Source organism: Arachis ipaensis, chromosome B2 (assembly GCF_059453495.1).
Source record: "Arachis ipaensis isolate K30076 ecotype BB chromosome B2, ASM5945349v1, whole genome shotgun sequence".
In the NCBI taxonomy this organism is placed as follows: domain Eukaryota; kingdom Viridiplantae; phylum Streptophyta; class Magnoliopsida; order Fabales; family Fabaceae; genus Arachis; species Arachis ipaensis.
Window position 1 is genome coordinate 8,767,594 of NC_142437.1, and position 13,170 is coordinate 8,780,763.

The window sequence follows — 13,170 nt, forward strand, 5'->3', positions numbered from 1 at the left end:
GACCTTTGTTCATCACCATCTAAATTGCCACAGCTTATTCCATGTTACTTCTTGTAATTGTGTTATGTCATTAATTTTGTATAGATGGTAATTTCACAATTTTGCAATAGAAAAAATAATTAGAATTTTACATAGGAATAATATGTCATTTATCATCCAGAGTTATAAAATTTAAATCAATTTTGATATGTGACTAAAGGGACACAACAAAACTTTAATCATTTTAATCAATTAAATTTAATGCATGTCAATTGAATTAAAAAATAATAGTTAAATGCCATTAACATATACATTAAAACTTTGATAATAAAATTACAAATATTCAAAGTATATACTATTTGGTCGACTGTACTCTTTTTAATATTACTCTATCTCATAATCTGTCAAACAAAATGCCCAAAGTATTTCTAAACACAGTTCAATATTGGCACAACATCCAATCCACTAGTTATTCATTCCAACACAACATCCAATTAGTAGGTATAAATTTTAATATATCGTGATTAATAAATTTTATTTATAATTTTATATTGTATTTTTTTATGTTTTCATTCTTTAAGTTAATATCTGAGAAAGATGTTAACTTCACAAAAAACTTGTTGTATATTTTTTTAATAATTATATTAAATTATATATAAATTATTAAATAAATGTCTTGTACTTTTAAATATTAATTTATATATTATCTAATTAATGCTTAAAAATATAACATTTTAAAGTTATATTATATAATATAATCAATCTAACTTATCTCGCGTCACGTAGGGCTTATTCTAGTTATCCTAGTAAAAACAGAAAATATATTATTTGTTCATGTTAATCAGTATTTCACACTCTTTCTCCCTTTTTATTGCATTTAAATTTAGTAATAATTTTAACAATCATGTTATGTGTATACTCAAATTAGTTATTAAAATCAGTTACTAATAAAAAATATATATTAAAATATAAAATATATATTAAAAATGTGTTAATTAATACATATATTTATACATAAATATATAATAACTGATTTTGGTGGCCAATTTTAATGTACAAAAAGTATTTTTGTAATTTTAATTATACGTCTATTTAAATATTTCAACTTTCAACTATTATTACAAGTTTCCGCATGATGCCAACTTCTTTTTGCTGAGGGACCTTCATAATATGTCGTTATATGCCCATTATTGTTGAATAGTAATAATACCTTGCAAGTTGCATGCATTATTGCAGTAACATTGCTCTCCTCTGGTTACATTCTGGAAATCCATTCACTCACGGATTCATTTGCTGTTGTTGTGATCTGTATCATATCATGGCCGAAGCACTTGTTGTTGGAGCTTTACTCTCTGGCTTCGCCAACGTTGTTCTTGACCGGCTCATTTCATCTGAGTTTGTCAACTTGGTGGTGAGCAAGAAGCTGGATCGGAAGCTGGTTGAGAGGCTTAAGACTGCTCTCTTGGCTGCCAAAGCTCTGGCTGGTGACGCTGAGCAGAAGCAGTTTGGAAACGAACTCGTCAGGGAGTGGCTTCATAGTCTCAGGGATGCTCTCTACACTGCTGATGACTTGCTGGACCGTGTCCTCATCAAAGCTGAAATTCGCAGCAAGGTACGCACCCGGCTTCCTAGCTTAATTAATTTGTCTGATAGGAAGATGGCGACCAAGATAGAAGAGGTGGTTAAAAGAATAGAAGATCTTCAGAAACTCAAAGATACTCTTGGTCTTAAAGAGATTCCAACGGGTAGCTCCTCATGGAGACCTCCATCCACTTCTCTTGAAAGGGGGATTGTGTACGGCAGGGATGATGACAAACAGGCATTAATCAAGATGCTAAATGACAACAATCATCATAACTTGTCCGTCATCTATATTGTTGGTATGGGCGGGGTTGGTAAAACTACTTTAGCACAATGCCTCTACAACAATACAGATTTGATGAAGGGGTTTGATCTGAAAGCATGGATTTGTGTTTCTGAAAATTTTGATATCGTTGAGACTACAAAGAATCTTATAAAGGAGATCACTTCCGGTGTTTGTTGTCTTGACGGCTTTAATTTACTTCAACAAGATTTGAAGGAAAAATTGTCGGAAAAGAAGTTCTTCGTTGTTTTGGACGATATTTGGAGTAACGATGGTGACAAGTGGAAAAGTTTTATTACTCCTTTTCAGCATGGGAGGAAGGGAAGTACTGTTCTTCTAACTACTCGCAAGGAAAATGTTGCTCCAATAGTCCAAAATTATAACTCTTACTTTCTCAATGGTCTGTCAGATGATTATTGCTGGTCTATTTTTGCGGACAATTCATCCTTTCCTGAATCAAATGGGAGCTCAGAACTTGAAGAAATAGGTAAAATGATTGTGAAGAAGTGTGATGGCTTGCCCTTAGCTGCAGAAACACTTGGACGCTTGTTGCGCTCAAAGCATGATGTAGAAGAATGGAATAAAATACTATCTAGTGACATTTGGGAATTTCCTGTTACAGATAGTAAGATTCTTCCAGCATTGTTAATAAGTTACTATCATCTGCCTGCCTATTTAAAACGATGCTTTGTTTATTGTTCATTGTATCCCAAAGACCATAAATTTGATAAAGATGAATTAATCTTGCTATGGATGGCTGAAGATCTTTTGCGAGCACCAAAGAGGAGAGAAACTTTGGAAGAAGTTGGTCATGAATGTTTTGATGACTTGGCTTCAAGACTATTTTTCAAGCAGCTCGAATATAGTGAGAAGTATTTTGTGATGCATGATCTCATGCATGACCTGGCAACTTTTCTTGCTGGAGAATTTTATTGTAGATTATCAGAAGAACTTGGTGAAAAGGAAGAGATGAGGATTCTGACTCGTCATTTGTCATGCGATTATCCAATCTTTGAAAAACTCTGTTCCTCTAAAAGTATAGAATCTTTGAGGACATTCTTGTTTATCAATAATGCTCAATTTCATGTTAGGATGCTAAGATATTGTTCAAGGTTGAGGATGCTACCCAATGGCATGTACAATCTTGTGAATTTGCGGCATCTTGATATATGGGGTACTCATCTAAAAGAAATGCCAAAGGGAATGAGCAAATTGAACCAGTTGCACATTTTAAGCAACTATATCGTAGGCAAGAATGAAGATAGTGGAATCCAAGAGTTAGGAGGGCTTCCAAATCTTCATGGATCATTTGGGATTCAGAAACTGGAGAATGTTATTTATGTCAATCAGGCAAGGAGTGCAAAGATAAGAGATAAGAAGCACATTGACGAATTATGGTTGGAATGGTCTTCAGGTGATGATATGGTTTCTGACACACAAACTGAAAGAGATATACTGGATAACTTGCAACCGCACAATGGCTTGAAAGAGTTGACAATATGGGGATACAGGGGTAAAACATTTCCAAATTGGGCGGGGCATTGTTCATACCAAAATATGACTAGTGTATCTCTAGAGTCTTGCAACAATTGCTACTTGCTGCCTTCACTTGGACAGCTGTCATCTCTTCAGTCCCTTCGCATTGATGATTTCGGAAAGCTCAAGAGTGTTGGCATGGAGTTTTACAAGAATGAAGGCTATCAACATTCTTCGCCTATTGCACTATTTCCCTCATTGCAGCTTTTGGAGTTTGATAACATGCCATGCTGGGAGGAGTGGTGCTTACCTGACTCAGAAGCTTTTCCTCAGCTTAAGAGACTTCAAATAAACGATTGTCCAATGTTAAAGGGAGGTATGCTTAATAGTGTGCTAATGCGAATCGTTTCTTCCTCGTTGGATGTTTTGAAAGTGAGCAAACTGGAAATACAAGAAGGTCATCAAGGATGGGGTAAAGAGATGACACTTGATGGAGACAGTTTATCATTTAGTGAATGTGAATCTGTGTTGGAGTATGCAATGGTCATCAACCATCTAACTTCCCTCCAAGAAATACACATCTCAGGGTGTTTGTCTGCTATATCCTTTCCAGGAAATTGTTTACCCAAGTCATTGCAAAAGCTCACAATCTTGAATTGCAGCAACCTGGAATTCCCCCAGCAACAGCAGCAGAAGTATGATTTGGTAGAGCTACGAATAGAACACAGCTGTGATTCACTGACCTCATTGTTGTTGGATGCCTTTCCCAATCTCAAGAATCTGGAGATAAGAGGGTGTTCAAATCTGGAATCAGTTTCAATGTCAGGGCCACCACACGCTGCTCTTCAACATCTCACCATCTCTAAATGCCTGAAATTAGTGGCATCTCCAGGAGAAGGACTGGCTGCACCCAACTTGACTCATCTCGATGTTAGCTGGTGCTCAAAGTTAGAGGCATTGCCACTTGACATGAATAGTCTTCTTTCAAGTTTACAGTCTCTTGACATTCGAGCTTGCCCGAACATTTGTAGGTTGCCAGAGGGTGGCTTGCTGCCTAAGTTAAGGTCACTTACTGTGGGAGGTTGCGAGCAACAGTTGAGGAGTCTATCATGGATGAGCAACTTGGACACCCTCACTCATCTTACCATTGATGGTTCTAACTGTGAAAGCATCAAGTCATTCCAAGAGGTGGGTTCGCTGCCTCAACTTAACACAGTGTCTCTTTCACTTTCCAAATCTGGAAACATTGGAGTGCAACGAGCTTCTCTGCCTCACTTCCCTCCAACAATTACATATTTCATTCTGTGACAAGTTGGAGAATATGGCAGGAGAAAAGCTGCCATGTTCTCTGTTACTACTTCAAATTAAAGAGTGTCGTTTGCTAGGAGAACACTGTAAGAAGAAGCATCAACAAATTTGGCCAAAAATTTCCCACATCCCCACCATTCAAGTCAATGGCAACCAAATTTTCTGAATAGAGATTTCTGAGCAGGTAATTCTCTTACCTTCATGTTTGTCATGGTACCACAATTAAATTCATACATGCATAAATTTCCTTTCCTTCAAGTAAAGAAGTTTTCTCTTTCTTTATACAGCATTAACTAGTTTAACTCATATGCCAACAACAAAATTTGCATTCTTTTCTTTCGCTTATCAGGAAAGCTCTCTATTTGCAGTTGTAGCTAAAGAAATATCCTTTGTTACTCTGAGAAACAGTCATTGCTATCTGTAATATTTGTTAACTGGTCTCATATTTTTCAAAAAACAGCATTTGAAGAAGAAGATAAGAACTCCCATGAAAACTAAAATTGAAAGACAGGGAATACCCTTTTTTGGATATCCAACATTTGAGATTTTTTTTTTAAAGAACCGGACAAATCAAGTTTACTGTCTTTACTATCTTCTGCAGGTAGCTTGTGTACATAGCGAGATGTAATCCTATACCTTTGGCTATATATCTTCATTTTAATTCTAAGTTCATTTGAGGTGGTAATTAAGCTGGATTGATGTGCTGGGAACCAGAAACTGTTTTCTCTGATCTTGGCTTCATGTTATTGAAAAGCAAAGACATGATGGAGAAATTTGGAGTGACACTTATTATTGAAAAGCTTTTCTTGTTGTCGGTATATTTCTCTATTCCTCTCTATACTTTTATTTTTGCATTTTTCACAGAGAAAAAAATAAATTATAGCTTGATTTGTGGAAGAAAAGAGTGATAAAATAGTGTTTCTGTCTTTGCCAATTCTTTATGATCCGAGAGTCTTGTGTTGCAAGATTCATGTAAGATAGTAAAAGGAATCAGCATGCATGAGGTGTATAAGCTTTAAAAATAGAAGGATCAAGTTATTGCTGTGTAATCTATTTCGTCCATAGATTGAATCATTTCATTAAATTAATAGTATAGATGCCTATAATAAGACATCTCTAATAGTAAGAGAAAAGGTTCTGTAATAATAACTATTTTTTCCTTTCTAGATTTGGAGACTTTGTCAAACAGATTTCACAAGGTGACAACTAATGCCATCAAAGAATATGATTTCCACATTTAAAGATGACAATTCTGTACCTGAAATAGTCGTTAGAAGGTGAAGTTGTAGAGATGCCATCAGACAACAATTTCATTCCTATCAACTTCACTCATTGATCTTTGTCTGGTATGTGTAGTTTGTACCTATATTAAGCTGCATAAGATTGGAATAAATAATATTATTCTCACATATGGGATTCAAATTATTCAATAAAAAGTATTGTCATAGAATATTTGATCTGTTGAGACTTAATTAAAGAGGATAGCTACAAATATATAGGGTTATTGTCATGTAAAGTCAGTGTATTATGTTTATTGAATTTTTTTTAATAACTGCTCTAGTTCTACTTTGAGTTCCTGTTTTTGAGATGTCATTTCTTTTCACTGCTGATTCAAAAATCAAACCAATGATCCAAAGATGTGTTCATGAGGTTTTCACATAATTGCATTACTAAAAAGAGTACAAAAAATAAACAAGAAAAGAGAGAATGTAGAACAATAGGTGTGTGTGGCTTTTGTGATGACAAACACTTGAGTCTTGAATTGTTTTTTAATTTGTGTTTCAGGAGATACATTGAGGATCAAGTGGCAATTGCCATGAGAGAATTGCAGTTCTGGATTGGATCTTGAATGGCAGTTTCAGTCAAAACAAGCAACAGAAATGCAGTCATTTTCCACATTTACTTTTGTTTTTTCAAAGAAAAAATAAGATAGAAGATTACTGATGTTATTATGAATATTACATATCCTTTTATCTCATCATCCAGAAAGAGAACTACATGAACTCAATACTATACTTTTGCAATGTTTTAAAGAGATGCCTTTGATTTGATATATCTTTCAATGACAAGCAATGACTGTGAGCTAAATAGAAGCTAAGTAACTCAAATAAATACACATAGAGTAATGCTGAATGATTGGAAGGAGCAAATCTTTCATCGCAAATTAAAGAACTGCTGTGTGATGCAATGTAGATTTGAGCAAATCTTTAGACTGCCTTTGCCATGCGTGTTGTTCAACTGGCAAATCTGTGGTGAGAATATTGATATGAATTTTTTTTTTCCCCTGAAATGATCTGTACCAGGGATGTATTATTGAAAAGTAAGCATAATGGATTATGTTAACCTTATTCATGTATTAGAGCATCAATTAAACACTGAATTTCTCAATGATTGAACTTCACTTGTATTTTAAACTTTTTCAAGTGGCTAGTAATGTAGTGTTGTTACAGAGAATAGGGATTGAAATTTGAAAATGTGACCTTTGTTCATCACCATCTGCATCAACATTGCCACAAGCTCATTCTAGTACAAGTTTAAGCCTACCACCACAAGTATTCTTCAACGGACCTGCAATTATCAAGCATCATGACCTTAACTAGTTCTAAACTGACTGCTCAAAGAATTGCATCAACTATGCAATGACTTAACTTCGTTGTTACTTGCTTGGAAAATTAAATTGTCTCGTAATTTAAAATAGAGTAAATAGCCATTTTGATTGTCAAAAAATTCAGATTTTGGACAAAAAATAGTCTCAATAGATAGTCATGACAAAATGACTAAAAATATATTATATTTGACAAAATGATTCAAGTGCTAATTCGCTAACGGAGTTGCCTACATGACATATTAGTTGTTGACTAGGAATATCATTTCTCTAGTGTAAAAAGGAAAAAAATATTATTTATACATGTGAATACTGAATAGGTATTTCACATTCTTCTATCACATTTAAATTTAATAATCATTTCAATTATTTGCCTATTTAAATGTTTCAACTATTCAGCTATTTATTAAAATATTAGCTGGGTTGTGAAAACAGTCTGAAACCATCCTCAAGTTGCAATTTTAATTTGTTGCATCTCTTGGAATTAAAAACACAGAAGAGTGACCTTGAAGGCATCTACCACTTGAAGTCAATGTCTATGCTATATTGCCAAATGCCAACATATTTTAATCTCATACTATCCATTATTGTTATTAATAATGATATGCATTGATATCATATGATGGTGATCCTACATTAAATTATATAGTTAATTAATTTCCAGAAAGACTAGTTTCGGTTGGTTACCCTTTTGTTATTTGAATATTGTGTTTCAACTTTCAACCTTCAAAGAAGAATATAGAAATGAAGTATATTCTCTCTTATATGCCTTTTATTATTGTTGAATACCTCGCAAGCAGTGTTTCAATATTGCTCTCTATACATTCTGAGAATCCAATCACGCACTGATTCATTTGCTGTTGTTGTGATCTGTATCGTATCATGGCTGAAGCACTTGTTGTTGGAGCTTTAGTTTCTGGCTCCATCAGCCTTGTTCTTAACAGGCTCATTTCACCTGAGTTTGTCAACTCGTTGGTGAGCAAGAAGCTGGACCGAAAGTTGGTTGAGAGGCTCAAGACTGCTCTCTTGGCTGCAGAAGCTCTAGCCGCTGACGCCGAGCAGAGGCAGTTTGGAAACGATCGTGTGAGGAAATGGCTTGAAAGTCTCAGGGATGCTCTCTACACTGCTGATGACTTGCTGGAACGTGTCTTAATCAGAGCTGAAATTCGCAACAAGGCACGCATTCGCCTTCCTCGCTTCTTCCTTAATTTGTATGATTGGAAGATGGAGACTAAGATAGAGGATGTGGTAAAAAGAATAGAAGATCTTGAGAAACGCAAAGATACCCTTGGTCTCAAAGAGATTCCAACGGGAAGCTCCTCATGGAGACCTCCATCCACTTCTCTTGTGAAGGGGAATGTGTTCGGCAGGGATGCTGACCAGCAGGCACTAATCAAGATGCTCAATGACAAAAATGATCACAACTTGTCCGTCATCTCTATTGTTGGTATGGGCGGTGTTGGAAAAACAACTTTAGCACAATGGCTCTACAACAACAAGGATTTGATGGACGGGGTTGATATGAAAGCATGGATTTGTGTTTCTGAAAATTTTGATGTTGTTGAGACTACAAAGAATGTTATAAAGGGGATCTCTTCGGGTGTTTGTAGTCTTGACAGCTTTGATTTACTTCAACAACATTTGAAGGACAAACTGTCAAAAAAGAAGTTCTTCATTGTTTTGGACGATGTTTGGAGTGAAGATGCTGACAAGTGGCATAGTTTTATCGCCCCTTTTCAACATGGGAGAAAGGGAAGCACTATTCTCCTAACTACCCGCATGGTAAATGCTGGTCGAATAGTCCAACACTATAACTCTTACACCCTCAATCAACTGTCAGATGATGATTGTTGGTCTATTTTTGCGGATAATGCATCCTTTCCTGAATCAAATGGGAGCTCAGAACTGGAAGGAATAGGTAGAAAGATTGTTGAAAGGTGTGATGGCTTGCCGTTTGCTGCAGAAACACTTGGACGCTTGTTGCGCTCAGAGCGTCGTGTTGAAGAATGGAATAAAATACTGTTGAGTGACATTTGGGAATTTCCTATGACAGACAGTAAGATCGTTCCTGCGTTGTTAATAAGTTACTATCATCTGCCTGCTCATTCAAAACATTGCTTTGTTTATTGTTCATTGTATCCCAAAGATTATAAACTTGATAAAGATGAATTAATCTTACTGTGGATGGCTGAAGATCTTTTACAACCACCAAGCAGGGGACAGACTCTAGAAGAAGTTGGTTGTGAGTGTTTTGAGGGCTTGGTTTCAAGACTATTCTTCAAGCAGGTCGAGAACGATGACGAGAAGTATTTTCTGATGCATGACTTGGCAACTTTTCTTGCTGGAGATCTTTATTGTAAATTTGGTGAAAAAGAAGCGATGAGTATTCTAACTCGTCATTTGTCATACAATCATTCAATCCCTGAGAAAATATGCTCCTCTAGTAAAATAGAATCTTTGAGGACAGTATTGTATATCAATGATTGGTCTTATTACGAGAAAGCACCCGCAACGTAACCATGTGACTTATTGTCAAAGAATAAATACTTGAGAGTTTTATCCTTTGGTAGACTTGATATATTTCCTGATTCAATAGATAAATTGATCCAACTGCGCTATTTGGATCTTTCTTGGAGTGATATTGAGGTATTGCCCGAGTCATTGTGCAAGTTGTGTAATTTACAAACGTTAAAGCTAAAAAATTGTTTTTCCCTAACTATGCTGCCTAATGGCATGTGTAAGCTTGTGAATTTGCGGCATCTTGATATCAGGGGTACTCCCCTGAAAGAAATGCCCAAAGGAATCAGCAAATTAAAACAGTTGCACATTTTAAGCAAGTTTGTAGTGGGAAAGAAAGAAGACAATGGAATCCAAGAGCTAGGAGGGCTTTTAAATCTTCATGGATCACTTGAGATTGAGAGATTGGAGAATGTGGTTGATGCCAATGAAGCAAGGAGTGCAAGGATAATAGATAAGAAGCACATTGAAGAGTTATTGTTGAAATGGTCTCTGTCTTCAGGTGATGATATGGTTTCAAACACTCATACTGATGAACAAGATATACTCCACGGCTTGCAACCACACACTGGCTTGAAAGAGTTAACTGTTGAAGGATTCAAAGGTGAAATATTTCCAGAGTGGATTGGGCATTCCTTGTACCAAAACATGACAAGTGTATCTCTAGAATGTTGCTGGAATTGCTGCGTGCCTAATGACAAGTGTACCAAAACATGACAAAAGAAGATGCTGAAAGATGGTATAAAAAGATGAGTCTTGATGGGGATAGGTTATCAATTAGGGGATTTGAATCTGTGGCAGAGTGTGGATTTAAGGCAAGGATCATCCACCATCTAACTTGCCTCCAAGAAATACAAATCTCAGACTGTTCATCTGTTGTATCCTTGGGGGGCAATTGTTTACCCAAATCTTTGCAAAAGCTCAAAATCTTTAATTGCCACCAAATTGAATTACTCCAGCAACAACACAAGTATGATTTGGTAGAGCTACGAATAGAACACAGCTGTGATTCACTGACCTCATTGTCGTTGGATGCCTTTCCCAATCTCGAGAATCTGCAGATAGTGAGGTGTTCAAATCTGGAATCAGTTTCAATGTCAGAGCCACCACAGGATGCTCTTCAACATCTCACCATCTCTAACTGCCCCCAGTTTGTGTCATTTCCCCAAGAAGGACTGGCTACACCCAACTTGACTCATCTCCATGTTAGCAGGTGCTGGAAGTTGGAGGCATTGCCACGTGTCATGAATACTCTTCTCCCAAATTTAGAGTCTCTCGACATAGCAGGTTGCCCAAACATTTGCAGGTGGCCAGAGGGTGGTTTGCCGGCTAACCTGAAAGAGCTTAGGATAGGAGAATGCGAGGAACAAGTGAGGGGTCTATCATGGTTGGGCAACTTGGACAACCTCACTCATCTCACCATCTCAGGTCATGGCAGTGAGAGCATAATAGAGTCATACCCAGAGGTGGGTTGGCTGCATCGCCTTCCCTCCCTTACTACTCTACATATCCAAGACTTTCATAATCTGGAGACATTGGAGTGCAACGAGCTTCTCCGCCTCACCTCCCTCCAAGAATTACACATTTCATGGTGTCATAAGCTGGAGAATATTGCAGGAGAAAAGCTGCCTCCCTCTCTCTTACTACTTCAAATTGACAACTGTCATTTGCTGGGCAAACACTGCAAGAACAAGCATAAACAAATTTGGTCCAAAATTTCCCACATTCCCACCATTCAAGTCGATGGCAAGCAAATTTTCTGAGTAGAGGTTTCTGAGCAGGTAATTCTCTAACCTTCATATTTGTCATGCTACCACAATTAAATTCACACATGCATAAATTTTCTTTTTCCTTCAAGTCAATTTTTTTCTCTTTCTATAAACAACATTAACCACTTGAACTCATATGCCAACTGCAAAATTTGCATTCTTTTCTTTCGGTTATCGGGAAAGCTCTCAGTTTGCAGTTCTAGTTAAAGAAATATCCTTTATTACTCTAGGAAACAGTCATTGTTATCTGTAATACTTTGTTAACTCTCATATTTTATTAAAAAAAAACGCATTTTAAAAAAAATTCATATTTTTTGTGTATCCAACAGTTGGGTGTTTATTTTTAAACAAATGGATGTATCAAATTTAATATTTTTACAATCTTCTGCAGGTAGCTTGTGCACATATCGAGATGTAATCCTATACATTGGCTATACATCATTTAATTCAATGTTCATTTGAGGTGGTAATTAAGCTGGATTCATGTATTGGGAAACAGAAACTGTGTTTTTTTCTGATTGCGGCTTCAAGTTATTGAAAAGCAAAGACATGATGGAGAAAGTTGGTGGCACTCATTATTGAAAGGCTTTGGTTGTTGTTGGTATATTTTTCTATTCCTCTCTATGGAGAAAGTTGGTGGCACTCATTAAAGATTCAAAGAATATACTTTCCATATTTGAAGATGATAATCATGTACCTGAAGTAGTCGAAGAAGTTGTAGTGATGCCATCAGCAACGATTTCGTTCCTATCAACTTCACTCAATCGTGTGTGCAGTTTGTACCCAATGGGTCTCATTTCCTTTCACTGATGACTCTAAAATCAAACCTGTGATCCAACATTGTGTTCATGAGGATTCACATAATTGTGTGTGTGGTTTTTGTGATGACAAACACTTTTAAGTCTTGAAATATTTTTTAATTTGTGTGGTTTTCTTTTTAAATAATTCACTACCTTTATTTTTCAGGGTATCTTGATATAAATTTCAAATATATTATATCATTAATATATCAAATTTCTAAATTGATAGATATTCTTGGAGAAAAGAGTGTAGTTAGTTTCTTAAATTAAATAAGTAAAATAAAGCTTAAGATGATGTGGTCAATTCAAAAAATAAAAAATGTTATTTGTATCTAAAATCAGCTACTAAAATCAGCCACCAATATATTTGTGTATAAATACATGTGTGATTTAATTTATTTTCAATGTGTATTTGTATTCCAACATGTATTTTATACTGGTGGCTAATTTTAATGTACACGTAGCATCTATTCTTAATATATAAAAGTAGATATATAAGTTTACCCACGTTACTTTTAAAACATCTTTTTCTTTCTACTAATGTCATGTCAGGAACATTGCTTACTTGGCAAAATATTAGAATTAACCACTCAGTTTTTGCCAAATCAACTATTATTTCCAAATTAGCAAAAAAAATAAAATATACAAAAATTTGTAATAAAATTTGTAACCTACAAAGACATTCAATCCATATCCATATATTTATTATATCTCACCATTATAAATAATACAATAAATTTATAACTCTAATAATTAATTTGTTAATTTCTATAAATAACTCATTATTACAAATGTAATAATAATATTAATAATCATAATAAATTTTACATTACAAATATTCAAATTCCATAC

At 35.4% G+C, this 13,170-nt stretch overlaps 2 protein-coding genes and 1 pseudogene across 2 annotated transcripts; all 3 read left to right on the forward strand.

Annotated features, from left to right (window-relative positions):
- The first annotated feature begins 1,201 nt into the window (after positions 1–1,201).
- LOC107624780 (putative disease resistance RPP13-like protein 1) lies at positions 1,202–6,570 on the forward strand. Its single transcript, XM_016327233.3, has 4 exons — positions 1,202–4,811; positions 5,229–5,442; positions 5,795–5,973; positions 6,413–6,570. The coding sequence occupies exon 1, from the start codon at positions 1,202–1,204 to the stop codon at positions 4,625–4,627; it is 3,426 nt and encodes a 1,141-aa protein (XP_016182719.2). The 3' UTR covers positions 4,628–4,811; positions 5,229–5,442; positions 5,795–5,973; positions 6,413–6,570.
- Positions 6,571–8,114: 1,544 nt separating this feature from the next.
- LOC148572979 (putative disease resistance RPP13-like protein 1) lies at positions 8,115–10,326 on the forward strand (annotated as a pseudogene).
- Positions 10,327–10,397: 71 nt separating this feature from the next.
- On the forward strand, positions 10,398–11,512 carry LOC148572980 (putative disease resistance protein At3g14460). Its single transcript, XM_088505610.1, has 2 exons — positions 10,398–10,404; positions 10,452–11,512. Exons 1-2 carry the CDS (start codon positions 10,398–10,400, stop codon positions 11,510–11,512), a joined length of 1,068 nt encoding a protein of 355 aa, XP_088361736.1.
- Positions 11,513–13,170: the final 1,658 nt, after the last annotated feature.

Bases quoted from the DNA above. Each gene is read 5' to 3' on its own strand.
- LOC107624780 (XM_016327233.3), top strand. From the start codon at position 1,202: ATGCATTATTGCAGTAACATTGCTCTCCTCTGGTTACATTCTGGAAAT.